This window comes from Colossoma macropomum, unplaced genomic scaffold (assembly GCF_904425465.1).
Source record: "Colossoma macropomum unplaced genomic scaffold, Colossoma_macropomum, whole genome shotgun sequence".
NCBI classification, from domain to species: domain Eukaryota; kingdom Metazoa; phylum Chordata; class Actinopteri; order Characiformes; family Serrasalmidae; genus Colossoma; species Colossoma macropomum.
The window spans coordinates 26,607,136-26,623,639 of NW_023494805.1; the positions used below are offsets into that span (position 1 = coordinate 26,607,136).

The 16,504-nt window shown below is 39.1% G+C and overlaps 1 protein-coding gene across 3 annotated transcripts in view; it reads right to left on the minus strand.

Moving 5' to 3' along the window:
* acadvl (acyl-CoA dehydrogenase very long chain) overlaps positions 1–13,805 on the minus strand; it is a 41,029-nt gene extending 27,224 nt beyond the window's left edge. For 2 of the 3 annotated variants that reach the window (XM_036597707.1, XM_036597705.1), the window contains exons 1-12: positions 13,194–13,718; positions 12,884–12,950; positions 10,527–10,604; positions 10,328–10,400; positions 10,059–10,123; positions 9,801–9,935; positions 9,081–9,225; positions 7,768–7,897; positions 7,307–7,432; positions 6,688–6,886; positions 2,373–2,477; positions 137–223 (exon numbers count right to left, since the gene is read on the minus strand). In XM_036597707.1, coding sequence (XP_036453600.1) covers positions 137–223; positions 2,373–2,477; positions 6,688–6,886; positions 7,307–7,432; positions 7,768–7,897; positions 9,081–9,225; positions 9,801–9,935; positions 10,059–10,123; positions 10,328–10,400; positions 10,527–10,604; positions 12,884–12,950; positions 13,194–13,270 — 1,287 coding nt within the window. In that variant the 5' untranslated portion in view covers positions 13,271–13,718. Of the gene's footprint in view, positions 1–136; positions 224–2,372; positions 2,478–6,687; positions 6,887–7,306; positions 7,433–7,767; positions 7,898–9,080; positions 9,226–9,800; positions 9,936–10,058; positions 10,124–10,327; positions 10,401–10,526; positions 10,605–12,883; positions 12,951–13,193 lie in introns of all 3 variants that reach the window. The other variant, XM_036597706.1, reaches the window with a different exon arrangement.
* Between the last annotated feature and the right edge of the window lie 2,699 nt (positions 13,806–16,504).

Consider the following 16,504-nt stretch of genomic DNA (forward strand, 5'->3'; position numbering starts at 1 on the left):
AGTAATTTTGCCATTCAGGGTGAGTGACAAAGTCTATTGCAACTGAATTTCTATGAAATACAATGAATATACTTTGATTTAAAATTACATTCATGCATGTGTAATTCCGGATAACACCGTGCATGTGAGCACTTACAGAAGCAAAGATTTTACTGATGGCCGCCTCGATTTGGAAATCTGTTGCTCCACTGTCCATGTTACCACTCACCATATAGGCCATGGACTGGGTACAGAAGAGAGGGGCAGGAAAGAGGCGAAAATAAAAAGGTTAGAAGTCTTCAAGACAGACAAGAAAAAAGCATGAATTTTATAAGTAATTAAAGGAAATGGCAGAGGGGCTAAGGTGCTTCAAAACGAGCATTTTTTATAATATTCACTCATGTGAAAGTGAAGAAACCTCCACTTCCTCCGTGTCATTGTCTCACTTTACATGAGTACACTTACCAAGACAAAGTATAGGAATAAGATCCTGGACAGTGGAATAATAAACCAGGGGGCAGCATGAGACCTGATTAGTCTTTCATCGTCCAAGACCAATTGCTGTACTATTGAAAGTGAAATGTTTTCCTATGCCTTGATACCCAGTCGGGGTTACACAACATGCCAAATGTTTTCAGTGGGTGACAAGTCTGGACTGCAGACAGGCAGCCATGCTGTTGTAATACATGCAGAATGTGGTTTGGCATTCTCTTGCTGAAATAAGCATGTGAGTTCCGTGATTTCCAAAAAGAATTTCAAATTTTTGATTTGTAGGACCACGGGACACTTTTCCACTTCACCTCAGTCCGTCTTAAGTAAGATGAGGCCCAGAGAAAGCGGTGGCATTCCTGTTTATATATGCTTTCTTCTTTGCATTCTACTGTCACTGGTAAGTTTGTGAAATTTCTGTCCTGCTAGATCTGCCCGTCAACTGTAAGTGCTATTATTGTGAAATGGAAGCATCTAGGAGCAACAACAGCTTAGCCATGAAGCAGCAGACCACGCAAACTTACACAGTGGGGCAAGCAAGTGCTGACGCGCATAGTGCCTATCCTCTGTTGAATCACTCACTAACAAACTGCCCCTGGAAACAACATCAGCAAAGGAACTGTGCATTAGGGGCTTCACAAAATGGGTTTCCATGGCTGAAATCAAAATGCACAATGCCAAACGAGGGGGAGTGGTGTGAAGCACGCCACAACTGGACTCTGGAGCAGTGGAAACGTATTCTGTGGAGTGATAAATCACGCTTCTCTATCTGGCAGTCTGATGGACGAGTCTGATTTTGGCAAATGCCAGGAGAACATTACCTGCCTGACTGCATTATGCCAAGTGTAAAGTTTGGTAGAGGAGGGATAATGTTATGGGGTTATTTTTCAGGGGTTGGCTGAAGCCCCTTAGTTTCAGTGAAGGGAAATTTCAATGCTTCAGCAGATCAAGACATTTTGGACAATAGTATGCTTCCAACTTTATGGGAACAGTTTGAGGAAGGCCCTTTGCTGTTCCAGCATGACTGAGCCCCAGTGCAGAAAGCAAGGTCAAATGAAGGCATGGCTGAGTGAGTTTGGTGTAGAAGAACTTGACTGGCCCACACAGAGCCCTGACCTCAACCCCATCAAACACCTTTAGGATGAACTAGAACAGAGATTGCGAGCCAGGCCCTCTCATCTAACATCAGTGTCTGACCTCACAAATGATCTGGATGAATGGGCAAAAATTCCCACAGACACACTACAAAATCTGTAGAAAGCATCCCAGAAGAGGGGAAGTGGTTACTGCTGCAAGGGGGGGTGGGGGGGCAACTCCATATTAATGCCTATGAATTTAGAATGCGATGTCATAAAGGTCCTGTGGGTGTAATGTGTGGATGTAGGATTAAAAATGCTTTTCTGTCAAAATTTGTGTCAGTAAATTGCATTCTGTGCATTTAGCGGTTATGACAGGGAAAATTAGAACAGCCAGCCAGCAAACGTATCTGTGGGGAGTGGAAGAAGAAAAAAATCCCACTACTGATAACTACACTTGCCTCTACACATGCTTCAGTGTGTGGGCACGCTAAAAATTATCATACATAACTGCAATATCAACAATAATTATGCTTCTCAATTTATGGGCAAATGATATATCGGTCACTGAAATATTGTGTGACCCTAGCTTAAGGTCATGCATAACATGCTACATCACTGCTTACTCTATGTGTATACTTTCTATTTCCTCTAATGAAATGTCCCAAATGCCTTGTTTTTCATGCACTGAAAACACCTGATTCCATTGGTTAGCAAGTAATCAAAACATTACAGCAGAAAAAACACGAAACTCTTCAAAGCAAGGCTTTTCTGCCAGTAGGTCAGAGGCAAGAGAAAAAGATTAGAGAGAAGATTAGCCTGGCTCACCTCTGTAACATACTGATACATGGCCATTCTAGCTATCTTCTCCTGAATGACTCCAAAGCTGTGGATCTTACTTCCAAACTGGGTCCTGTTGGCAGCGTGGTCCACCTGAGGAGAGAGAGGGAAAGGGTGAGAAATGGTAGAAAAACAGACATACCAAATCTTAGAGGACCACTGTTTACATATTTTTAAGTTGTCTCAAAAATGATAAATTTATCAGTTAATTATTAAGCATGTGATGAGTTCCAGTTATGTTGGGGAAAAAAGGTACAATGCTGTGGTCTTCTGAGACGAAAGGGTTAAAGATTATGGGAATTTTTCACCAAACACAAAACAAAAATCCCATCCAAAATATCACTTCACTACAATTGATGAATAAGCTCCCATATATCAACCTATATGTAGTATATATTATTACTATTTTTATTCCTGTTTCATCATTTAATTTCTTGTAAAATAATTTTAAAAATAATTAGTCTTTGTGTCTTCATCTGCTCTTGTTGATACTGAAAGCTACTCAGATTCTAACGATATGATAATGAAGCTAAATTATAAAGGCCTAAAAAGGTACCAAATTGTGTGTAAGGCCTTAAATGAGTTTTAAAGGTTTATTACGTTCACTTTCCCAGTGGAAAGGGGGCTATTTTTACCTTTTCATAACCAAGTTGTTTTCAATTATAAAAATAAAATAACAGGGACAGGGTGTTTGGAGTCAATGCAACTTACACATTTAACTACAACAGAATATAATACAATTATGTTCCTTGACTAAAGGTACTAAAGATGAACCCATGTGCAGGTACCACACCAGTGACAGTTCAGTATGTTTTAACTTCCCATAATTTAACACAAGACTGCCATTTTTTTCTACTGTAAATCAACATCATAGAACGATAATGCTACCAACATACATTACAATAATTGCATTTACATGCACTTAATAATCCAATCATAATTGGATTTCTGGAATTATCAGATTAGGCAAATGGTCATGTAAACATCAATCTCCAATTTCTTGGATTGGAGTAAGGTCTAGAAATTTGATTTAAAAGTCTGATAAAGAGAGCTGAATTTTAGCTCAGTAATCAGATTTCTCAGTGCATGTATACACTTACTCAGATTTCTTTCAGATTTCTCAATTTGCACGTGCTGAAATAAGCAAGCAACATAGCACAGCACGTGCAAGACGGCAAAAAAACAACTACCAGCTACATACTTGACAAATTGCAGGATTTAAATATCCTTCATCTTTAAGATGGTGTATGTTTATATATGCAGGTAAAGTGGCTTGATGTTTTGGAAAAAAAAAATGTGTCATAAAGTTTGAGTTTTACATTTTGTTTACATGTGGTCTTCCCCTGCGAGTTTACTATCCAGTTGTAAAGCAGAAATCCAGTTACTGTCAGCCTCGTGTGAACCCGAAGTTTACCCATTATCTCATTACCCAAGTGCATGCAAATGAGTTGATCGGATTACTGACCAAATCTGATTTTCTATAGTTGTTGAATTATTAAGAGCATGTAAATGCAATCACTGAATGCAGAGGGAGTTGGCTGGTATGCAGTGTTCTGATATGCATCATACGTACGTGACTTTCAAGGGGAAGTGTGTGGGGAGTTCAGGTGTTTTTTGCAAATACTTTGAATAGTCTTTGCCACTCACCTATAAAAAATATTCCAATATATTTCAATATGTATTTGTTGTGTTGATGGTCTCTTATTTGTTCCATTTCTATGCAAAAGAATTTGACATTTCTGAAATGCTTTTGTTCTCTTTAATTTGCCTTTGTGTTCGAAGCATTTTCGCCTGTATGAGAGACATGACTGTGTTTCTCCAAGACCCACAGCTGTTTTGTCTGATATCTAAACTTGAGACAGAGGTCTGAGGAGGTCCTAAAACATGCTTCATAATATGGGTAGCCTTTATTAAACATTATTGTTCATTGTTATCAGAGCTGGTCCTGACCTCCCTGGGCCCTAAGCAAAATTCTACAAAAATTCTACTAAACCATTTGCTGCGGCCACAGTCACACCTGACATCCCAGTGCTCCCACTATATTCCTCCCTCCTTTAAAATAGCTTAATCCATCTGTCAGTCTGAGGAGAAGTAGACTTATACAAAAAAGAATGATGTATAAACAAACAATATTTAAAATTTATACATAATACCATTATTAATTTAATCAGCTGCTTTAGGTCCATTCAAACTGGCGCCCATAGATTTCCTTTCATACATTTGCAAATGTGAAATACTATTTATACTATTTATTTTAAATTCAATATTTAAATCAGTAGTCAATGTCAATCGCATATGAACACATTTTTACGTGTGATGAGGTCATCTTTTATGTGCTGCAGATGGTAAACACATAGACACAAACAAATTTTCTAAGCCGCTTACCCTTCAGGGTCGTGGGGGTAGCTGGAGCCTATCCCAGCAGTCAATGGGCGAGTTTGTAAACACCACCACACAAAAGGTACACATCCAAAACAGCCTAAGGTCCATTTTATCAAAGAACCAAAAACATTTTTCCTTCTATAGCAGAACTGTGTAATGCAGAGTTAACTATACAATCTATATTGTGTTAGACGCAAACGCACATCCGTTAAATCAATAAAAAAAATAATGGGTTCTTAGATGCATCACGATGCGGACGAGAACGATTCTGAATTGATTCATAAACGTCCAAAAACAATTTTCGAAATATTTCATTTATACCGTGATGTTGACGGAACGTAAAATGAGGAACTTGGAAGTGGGTATGTGCGGCGCCCGGACAGTCTGTGGTGGCACATAACAAAAACAACTGGATGAGCGAGGAGTCCGACCGGCTCCCTCTGCATTAAAGCCAGGGTAGATCAGGAATCACAACCCAAATGTTAAGAAGAGCCATTTTGTCCTTTCAACAAAGTCAAACCACCTTGGCAGCCACAACATTTAATGTCCAGTATGTCTCAGGGTCCTATTATAGGCTAAAAAATATGAACGAAAACGCGGACTCACTTTGCTCTGCTTTAAGCTTTAGCAGCGTTTCTTCCATCTCCGCCAGAAAACTTTTCCTCAGAAGTAGAGAAGCTTATTGTAAAATGTCTCTCAGTATTCGGCTGTTTTACGAGGCTGAAATCTCTTCTTATTTTCCAGCTTCTTGTTCGAATTTTCCCGTTCCACCTTAAATTCTGCCTGAGGCACCGAATGTAGCTGCTGCACCATTTAAGGTGGAACGGGCGAATTCGAAAGAGAAGCGACTTCATCTTCGCAACATTTTAGTGTTTGACAGTCTCTCGTTGCAGATTTAACGTTCCAGGAAACCAACTGCGCAGCTTATAAATGCGAATAAGTCCCCTCGCCTCCAAATGTTCATCTTAAATTTCTGCCTTTTTGTAGCTACTAGCGAGGCGAGACTTCGCTGCTCTGTGACCTACAGTCTTCTCAGTCGTTGAGAACCAGGGCTTTCGCGCTGTGCTGCACACTTTGAAGCCGAGATTCAGCGTCCAGTCTCGAAAATATTTTACTGACCCAGTGACCCCTGACTCTCTACAACGAGATCAAAACCGACGTTATAAAGTCACTGAATTAAACGGGTAGGGTGACTGTAACGCGCTGCGTGGACATCCATCACCACTGAATCTTATTTCACCCCAACTGCGCATTTTATCGCAGATGAGTGGCAGCAGCGTCTCAAACAAGAGCAGTGAATGAGAGCCTTCTAGTTCACTTGCCACATCACTTCCATTTGATTTATTAATAAAAGATATTAGAAGTAAATGCATTATAGATCATTACAAATACTTTGCTTTAAAACTACCAAGTCCTCACACAGAGAGAAAAAAGAAATCCTGTATAGAAAAATGAGATGCACCGATCATCGTTTTATAATCGCATCACAGCCCTCTGAATCGTAATCGAATCGAATCATGAGGTGCCTAAAGATTCCCACCCCTAGTAACCGCTGTTGTAGACTGTGAACAATACAGATGAGGAGTGACTATTATGTGTGTCAATCCAAGTTTTGATGACTGAAGAATTTGAGAGGTCCGAGCAGTAAAAGGAGGAAAGAAACCATAAGCAACCATACGCTTCATTGTAAGAGACGACATTAGTGATAATGTGTATGCTTTCAAAAGGAAACTGTCCTAGACATATGAGTAAGAGTAAATTAATACGTTATTCTAGTTCTGCGGTTTTAAATTATAAAACATTGGAACTGATCAATAATGTGATCCCAAATTATCAATCTTTCAAAATTGCTTTTCGTCCCAGCCCTAATACACATAAAACACAGAGACAAAACAGAGACATTCACTCAAGGAAAACGCACCGCTTTGGCAATGACACCCTTCATGGTTCCCGAGAGCGCTGCTGCCATGCCGAAACGTCCGTTGTTAAGGATATTCATGGCCACTTTAAATCCCTCTCCAACCTCCCCCAGAACACATTCAGCAGGCACGCGCACATTCTCAAAAAACACTTCTGCGGTGTTCGATGCCTTGATACCCATCTTCTTCTCTGGAGGGCCACTGGAAAAAATAAATATTAAAAAAAGAGGGAGACAGAGACAAGGACAGCAGAGAAATGAATGACAAAGACAGATGAAGAAATACAAGGGGAAATTAACAAGACAGCTAGGACAACAGGACCAAATCAGAACATAGTCCAGGCAAAAAAAAGCGATTGGGATATTTGGGCTCTAAAAAGGGAAAACAGGGATAAAGTGGAATGAAGGTACATGGTAAAAATCTGTGTTTAATACAAATTTCATTTTCTTAACTAATTAAATTACTTTCTATTCTAATTAACACTGAATTACACTGGCTGCCTAATAATCCATACATCTCTGCTAATGCAGACCACACAGTCTTAGAACTTGATAATTCTTGCTATACTAAATAAAAGGCTTTGCAAGGTACTAATAACAGTCACCCCAAGCCTAAACTCACCTTGTGACTCCTCCAAAGCTTCTCTCAACAATGAAAGCTGTGATCTTGTCCTTCACTTCTCCAGTTTTCTCATCTTTCATTGGGGTCCTAGCAAAGACGGTAAAGATCTCAGCCAGGCCTCCATTACTGTGGGCGAACAAAGGAAGAGCAATTTAACACAGGCAATAAATACATATACACAGGGCAAGCACATTGACACTATAAACATGCTCACAGAGATGCACATATAAGAGATTACAGCTGGAGGCTGGAATTGGCTGTAGGGGTTACAGGCAGTGTGATGAGCAAAGACAGGTTTATAAACATGAAAAGCAGAGATGCCCTCTAGTGGTACAAAAAAGTTATGCAAGAGTGTGTTGAAGAGAGTGTATGCATATGCATTCAGCTGTTTAACAAAAACAAAATAAATAAAAAACACACACCTCGCGCACACACACACACACACATGCACACGCACCCACCTGATCCAGATCTTGCTTCCGTTGAGGGTGTAGTACTTTCCACAGGGGGAGGGAACTGCTATGGATCTGATGGACGCAGCATCCGAACCACTAGACGGCTCAGTAAGACAGAAAGCTGCAACTGTTTCACCTGCAGAACAAACCCAGGACAGCTGATTAATATACATAAATATATAAAAACATATAATAATTATAGAAATAAATATATCACTCAATAAATCAACCACATGACATTATTATCACACTTCAGAACCTGGCTAGTTTAGTCTTAATTAAAAACTTTTCTATACAACAAACAATCCATATGGTTCTATTATCAGCCCACATGTATTTGTTCACTTATTCAGGATGCCTAATTATGTAGCTATGTCCCAAAACATCAAAGCATGACAGTGAGATTCAACAGAGCTTAGTTTACTTGATAAATTTCATAAGAGTTAACCGTCGATCACACAACTCAATTCTGTGTCTCTAAAACATTTTTCCAGTTTTCTTTCTTTTTTTATAAAGTGCAAACTTGAAAACTTATGAAATACAAATGACCCACACAGGCTTCTATGTGTACAGAACACTTAGAAACTGTAAAATGTAGTGATGAAGCATTCAATAGTTGCACCTATATGGGAATTGTGGGCCGATTTTTCATGCATATATCTGCCCAAGCTGATTCATAAACATTTATAAAATGTGAAACAAAACGTGGTACTAAATCTACATGGCCTTCAGCAATCGAGACAAATATGATAGTTGTGGGTTACAAATGCAGCAAAATAAATAAAATGCACACATTTTAGCACAGTGGCCCAGTGTCACCTAAACATTGTGCTCTTTCAGAAAAAATACATATGCCATCAAGTCGGTTTGCATTATCAGTCAAATCTAAACATTTGTTCAACTGCAATTTTTAATTTATATATCTGGCAATACAATACAATTCTGATATTCCTAATTATGTCTATGTATGACAGCCCCTGATAAAGAACAAAACGCACTTCATTTTTTCATTTTAAACTCAAGTTTACCTGCATACAGTTACTGTTAAAAGTGACCGTATGCCAGCCAACATTAACTGATAACACCATGTATCAACTTCACCACCCACCACCTCCACCTATCACTGAGCAATAAATACTCAAACTCAGAGTCACGCCCCATAACAATGCTTTTAACTTGGAAACGTGTCACAGTATGGAAGGAAAATGCATTAAGATTTCAGATTAAAGTTCAATAAAAGCAATGACTTATGTTTGTACTGTTTTATCAACAATGTGTATTCAACCGGATTCAAGATGTATTCATGTAGTCAGACTCACCTGTGGCCAGCTTGGGCAGATATTTCTCTTTCTGTTGCTTGTTGCCGTAAAGAAGAATGCCTTTAAAGCCGATGGACTGGTGAGCACCAAGAGTGATGCCCACACCCAGGTCATGCAAGCCCACAAGCTCCACCAGCCTGGCATACTGACATCACAAGACACAAAGAAAACTGAGGATCTTACCTCTGACCTTTGTTTACATACATCACCTCTTACTGTTTCACTACTGTTTGTTCTTCAGGCAGCAAGTCTTGCAAATTTATGTCTCAATCTGTGCACTGATTAACTAGCTTTGTGAAGCATCTTATACCCAAAAAAACTGTATGTTACAATATATTCTATTTGGGCTGTCCCTACACTAGTGTATTACATTAGTAGACAAGTAATACATATTTTGATAAATAATCAAGTAATCAGTTTTTTAAAAGGCAAAATAATAAAAATGGACTTAGCTGAACAAAAAAAATGCAAAGCTGTTCAAAGATCTCAAAACACTTATAATAAACTACGAAGCCTAAAAAACACTATGCATCCAATTCATTAACCTTTTAATCAATACATTTTAACTCAGTAAGCCTTATATTTCGTTCATATTGTGGAATACATAAGGGTGAAATGTTTTCCTTTTCTTTATCCCACCCTTTTTCCCTCTTCTCCATGGCTATATCTATTCTTGCTGCCCTCAGCTCTTCCTCCCACTGATCTCTCTCCTTCCCTTACCTGTGTGTTGGTGAGGCCCATGCCGCCCAGTTCAACAGGCACCTGCAAGCCGAACGCACCCAATTCCTTCAGCCCCTGCATGGTGTCCTCCTCCACCATCTCCAGAGCGTCATTTTTAGCAGGGTCATTCACCTCCTACAAACAAACCCATCAGCACACACAGAGGAGAGGAGAACGCAGTGAGGCACAGAAGACAGAAAAAAAAAAAACATTCTTGCCGACTCCAAAGTCAAGACAGTCTTAGTAAAAGAAACTTACTTCAAAGAATTTTGAACACGGTTCCACCAGCTCCCTAAGAAGCTCCAACTTCTCCTCATTCAGCACTGGAACACATTAGCGATGCAATATTAGGCAACTTCTCATACAATTCAAACACCAATGTCAATGTAACAAAGCTAATGAGCAGACAATGCTACAACACCTGGTATGATTACAATACTATAACTATAAAAAACAATAATATTTGAAAACATTGGAGGAAAACACCTGCAACATTTCTACAACATTAATAAATGAAGGTAATTTACCTGAGGGAAAAGGGAAGACCTGTGAGGTACTTATCTGCCCCTTGAACATGTTCACAGCAAAGGATTTAGACTCCTAAACAAGACAAAATTGAACCTTTTAGATTCTTTTCGAATTATGTGAGATTATGTTACGTTACAATACACGGTACTTAGAGAATGCTGACCATATCAAAAGTACAGTGGACAAAGAGACACATACCACACCGGCAGCCTTCTTGTCCACCTTATCAGCCTTGGTGGCTGCATCACTGCCAACTACAGGCTTCTCTATTACTGCCTGTGCATCGAGACAGAAAGTAAAAGAGGAAAATAATTACACAAATTGATGTTAGTGGAAAGCTGTCATGAGAAATGCCTAACAAACTGCAATTTTAGTGTGCAGTCAGTGTTATCAGATACACTCCATGTCTAAAAGTCTGTAGACACTTGCTCATCTAATGTTTCTTCCAAAATCGAGGGTATTAATTAGGAATGCACCAATATGGAAATTGTAGGTCAATGCCAATTTCTATTTCATGTACATAACTGCCAATACATATACATGAACATTTATAAAATTGGAACTAGATTCTCCTGGACAAGCTTATAGGGAAATATTTATTTCTGTAGAGTTATAAATGCAATAAAATGAATAAAACGCAGACATTTTAGCACACTAATCAAGCATCACCTAAACATTCTGCTCTTCTGAAGAAAAATAAATGCATTATCAGATATTGTTTTGAACTATTATTCAAAACTAAACATCTGTCCAATGTTGATCATTTGATTTAAAGTATATATCTGCCAAAACCATTATAAATTTGATATCATCGTGCATTACTGATATTTATATGTATACTTGGCACTGGGCACTGTGACATAAGGCTCATGTGGCAGCACCTAAAGATGCTCCAGGACAACTTATTCTAATGGCAATGCTTTTCTACTGGACAGTGTCAGCAGTTGTTGCACCTTACAGCAGCCAAAGTCACTTATTATAAAGGAAACCTAGATATCTTACGTTTTTATTCTCTCCCTTGTCAATCAAAAAGGCTGCTTACCTTGACACACTAAGTCATTTGTGTTTGTGTGTTGTAGTGGAAGAAGAACAAAAAGTTGACCACAATTAATGGCAGCTACCCTTTCACCCACTTATGTTAGCTGCAATCCAGACATTCCGTCCTGGATGCAAAGGTATGTGTGTTTACAAAATCCATGACGCCACACACCAGCATGGTCTAAAAGCAGAGTCCTGCAAACACCAGCTGGACAATGTGACACATGTTGGCTGCCCAATGAACCAAAGATGGTTCACAAGGACACCAAACCCTTCTGTACATGTTTCTTTTTCTCCCACACAACAACAATGCACATAATATCTTTGTAATGGCAAACTAAAAAGTGCCCATGCATTAAAGTTAATAAATAAATGAATAAATCACAATAATCACATGGTCTCCTGTAGTTACGTAGCCAAAATTAATCATATTTAAGGCCTTAGCTAAATTAAAAATGTTCTTATAAAACAACATATTTGGCTAGCTCAATCTCCCTCCATGTGAAAATATGATGCGCTACATATGAGCTTTATGGAAAATACTCACATATGCTACATTTGAATATTTACAATAATACCATATACAGTGTTGATTTAAATATTACAAGCTCTTGATCAAAACTTATTGTAGATGTTTAACCCTATATTTCATGATCTCTGAAGAAGAAGTGAATAAAATAATCAATACTATTCTGTAATTATCAGTTTACAATGAATTTATTATAAACCCAGGACATTAGTTTTATTACAACTCAACTATCAAAGCTACACAACTTTCTCAGATACTTTAGAGTCTTCAAAGGCTGTGTTCGTCATTCTGGAAACATTTAAAAAATTCAGAATTTTTATTTACAACTTTTTTGTCTGTTAACTTCTGAACAGCCATTCCAAAGTTTTGAATGACAGTGCACGTCATGCGGGTTAACGATCTAATAGTACAAAAATAGCCAAACCTATGTATTAAGAGATCTATCTGAAACGTTAACCTACCATGTAATTTATGCAGCTGAATAAAGTTCCTAGTAATGGCTCGGTTTTTTACGTAAGAGTGTTTTGGGTATGACATTCAGCGCCACGCCGTGTCGGATCATATGAACAGAGGGTGAACTTTGCCCCAGATTCCGAGCGGCCTTCGCTACCTCAGCACTGTGTCACAGATACACACGGCAATACGAGCCCCTCCAACAACAACCAATGATTTTAATGTACATGTGCTGTCTCTGTAATTCACTCCTATAACATAACTTGGTTGGCGAGAATCCAACAGTGCCGCCACAAGAGCCAGTCATTTAAAAAGGGTCATTTTAAGCTTTTTTAAGCTGAAGTCTGAAGTCAGCCTTTATTCGAAGGCGCCAGAATGTTACTGCAGCACTGTTTAAGGTGGAACGGGAAAAGCCGGCGAGCAGAAAGTCCATTTCAATAAAGCAAGCTTACATAACCAGTCACTTTATATCGCAGTAAAAGCCTTTACATTCAAACATCCTATCTTAGATTAACAGCAAACCACCTTAACTTACCTCGGCCGCCTGGCTAACGTAAAGACGGACATTGCGCGCAGCTGCAGCTCCAATTTGCCGCTGTGCTCTGAAGAAACGGAGGACAGAACATCAGCTTAGCTACAACAGATTTTTCACATTTAACATTGCACACTAGGTGATATGTGTTCGTATAGAGCTGAAGCGAACGGCGAAGCGGCAAGCTGGCAGCAAAACTAGCTAGGCTAGCTAGCCAGCTAGATGAAATGATAAATGTGGGTAAACCTGAAAAATAAATAAATATAGCATAAACACACTGCTCTAAGCTGATAAATGATAAGTATTTACTTACCCTGGTGTGGACTGCGGGAGCCGGAGGAGGACAGCGCCGCACAAAGCCGGACTCTGAGAGACTTTCCTCAGCAACATGATTCAGTTATTCAGCTTGGCTGGTCCGGATAAGGAAGAAAATGGGTGAGATTTCACTAGATTGTTTACGTTCTTGGGACCGAGGCTTTTCACAAGCAAATTTTAAGGTAGCTAGAGTTATTTACTTTAAACTAGAATGAATAAATAAAGGTTAAAATGACAGATTTTAAAGACAGGACGTGGCGGTTAAGTGTAGCAGCAGCGGTTGGTTTAACTAAAGCTTCTCCTGCAGCTGTCTTGTTGTTGTCCTTGAAGGACTTAATGCTTGTAGGTGGCGCTGGGTGACAAAAGGCGAGGAACCTGTCCAGCGTTTGTTTCTAACGAAATCTATTCAGCTTCACTCGATAGCTTATATACAGTCTCCTAAAATGACCGTGTGACCGAAGATATGACCGTACCCTTTACCTTCTGTATCGGTGGTGGACCGCGGCTGCTCGGGTTTGTTCACCGGATGTCAGTTTGGTTGCAATGGGGCGGCGTCTGAGCCCAGTTCAGCTGATCCAGGACCAGTTTCTTCGTAACTGAGTGGTTAAAAGTGGTTAAAAAGAGAGTTGGCTGGCCGAGGAACGCCAGAAGCTAACCAGTAACTTACTGTAGCAGTGAAGAAAACCTGCGCACCGGACGGCTTCGTTTAAAACCCAGTGTTTGGTGGATATTAACAGAGAGGGACGAGACAGATTTACTAAACCTACCCACACTGGTGGCGGGTAAACAGCAAACAATACTCAATGACAAGAAGTCAAGAAGTGACCAAAGCTAAAAACTCCACAGACTGGGTTAGCTTAGTTCTGGGAACGTAATTCTGGTTGCCCTTTGGTTCCCACGGAAGGTTTTTTTTTACGGAATGGTTCGGAGAACGTTCCCTTAACATCCCCGTAACCTTAAAATGAGCGAAACCGTTAGAGAACCTCGCAGTAACGTTCCCTCACCTTTTAAACGTTCTTTTAAAATCCCCGCCATTCCGTTCTGACGACGTTTTAACCAGCTGCTGTTTTGGTGCCCACAACGATGTCTTTAGTGCTCACTACGTTTTCACAACGTATTTCAACAGAAATTCATCAGAAGGTAACAGCCTACCCTGACCGCTCTCTGTCAGGCTGTGTCAACGTAGTGGCAACGAGATAGAAATAGCAAAAGTGATCTACATTGCTAATATGTTGTCACAACCACATGCATCAATTGCAATTTTGTTATAATCCACTGTTTCTATATGCATGAAAATTGCTTCCCAAAGATATTAGTGTATTAAACACTGTATTTCTTGAAAATATTGTATCACCAAAGGGCTCATATTTTCATGACACTTCACATGAAACCGGACATCCTAATACCATGATGTCTAGACATTCATTTCAAGTGTCAATGAAGTATAACACAAAGATGTTTTAAACATGCTTTAATGTGATATTTTCGAATAAAATTAAAACCAAAATTATTGTGTGGTCTCTTCAGCTGTCTGTTGATATTAGTTTAGTAGAACACCTAGAAAAAAAAATGCAAATAAAAATGAGGTAGAGAAAATGATATAATTTGTACATAAATCAGTGTTTCTTAATCCTCTGCCTGCCGACCCACAGCACTAACTTCAGGTATCTAATTTAGCTCATATACTGGTTGTCAAGCCCTTCATGAGCTGGATAGGTGTGATTTGGTAAGGCAGGGAATGGTTGAAGCTACGCAGTGCTGTAGGTCACCAGTACAGAATTACACATCTGAATCAGCTAATCACTGTATTTACAAGCCCTTCTTGAGCAGGAAAACACTAAAATGAATAGGACGGGCTCTCAGACCAAGGTCTTTTGTAATCACACTTAGGACTTAATGGTGTATGGCAGAAAGCTCACCTCTACACTGTAGATGTCTGTTAGCTGGAGGACTTTTTCCAGAACCAACTTCTAATTATAAATCAAACATTGACACAATTTAACCAACAGAAAAATTATAATGGCTCTTATGGCTCAAGTGACATTAGTTCAGTCTAGTCATGTGTGACTGCTTGCTGAATGACCCTACCCTGGATTAGCCCAGTGACTTGCTATTGCTATAGAAATCTCTGGCTACCTACAAAAGAAGTCATAGTATGGAATATCTGAGTATTTCAGATCACAACAGGTACAAGTTTAAGACTACACTGAAAAGATCTAGTCATCTTCACTGAATAAGAACTGCTCAGAGATGCTTTACAGTCATAAAGTGTGTCGTGAAATAAAAGGCCCAAAACACACCCCCACATTAAGTATGCCAGAACAGAGTGATGCAGCCACATCCAAAACCAAACTGAAGTATAGTTACTCTGATTAAATGAATGTTTGCCATATAAGTAAATATGGTTTCCAATATGATTGTTGTACTGCAGTGGCAAAAGCATCAGTTGCTGGGTTGGCATGTTTATTTAGGGCCTTTTATAAAGAAGTGCTTCACAGCAATGACATTGTGTCCTTGTTTGATTTCTGTTTATGAAACCCAAACACACTCAAAATCATACCATGAAAAACTATTTGTAAAGATACTGTGCATTTGGTGGCAGGTTGTACTTTCCTTCATGACCCTTCAAGTAGTAAAATGTAAAGTGGCATCAAAAACAAAGGTAAGCTGAACAACAGTGAAAGTGGCTGAGGCTTAATCAGGTTGAAAAATTGTGCTAGGCAAGCTCAGAGCATGTAGAGCCCAAGTAAAATTTCAAATTGGGAATTTAAGCATACCAGTATATTTGCACATAACACTTTATGCATAAAACATATTTCTTAGTTGAACAGATAACTTAAAAAGATGTGGACAACAGTTAGAACCGATGCCTAAACTCGTCCAGTTAAATAGTCTGAAATAAGACTTGCTTATGTGATTTCGGACACTGCAAACTCAGGCCCCTTGTTACCCATAAACTGGACAAAAGCATGTACTTCAACATGGCTGCCACTACTATTTTTAGCAATATGAAGACTTTTTTTTTTTAGACTCTCCATACTAGCAGAGGGCAGGGACATAACCTCTGGGACATACTTGTCCTCTCCTCCTATCAACAACCTTAACTTAGAGTTTGGCTTTAAAAATCCAATTTCTCAAGAAATCAGATTTGGTGAAATAAAAGTGAGTACGAGACTTTTTCGCACAAACTATAATGCCACAGCTAGTTTTATTTTATATAAAGAAATGAAATTGCGAAGTTTTAAAAATCCATGGCAGATTAGCAACTTCTAAAAACAGAAGAGCTCATATTATACAACAGAGGAGAGG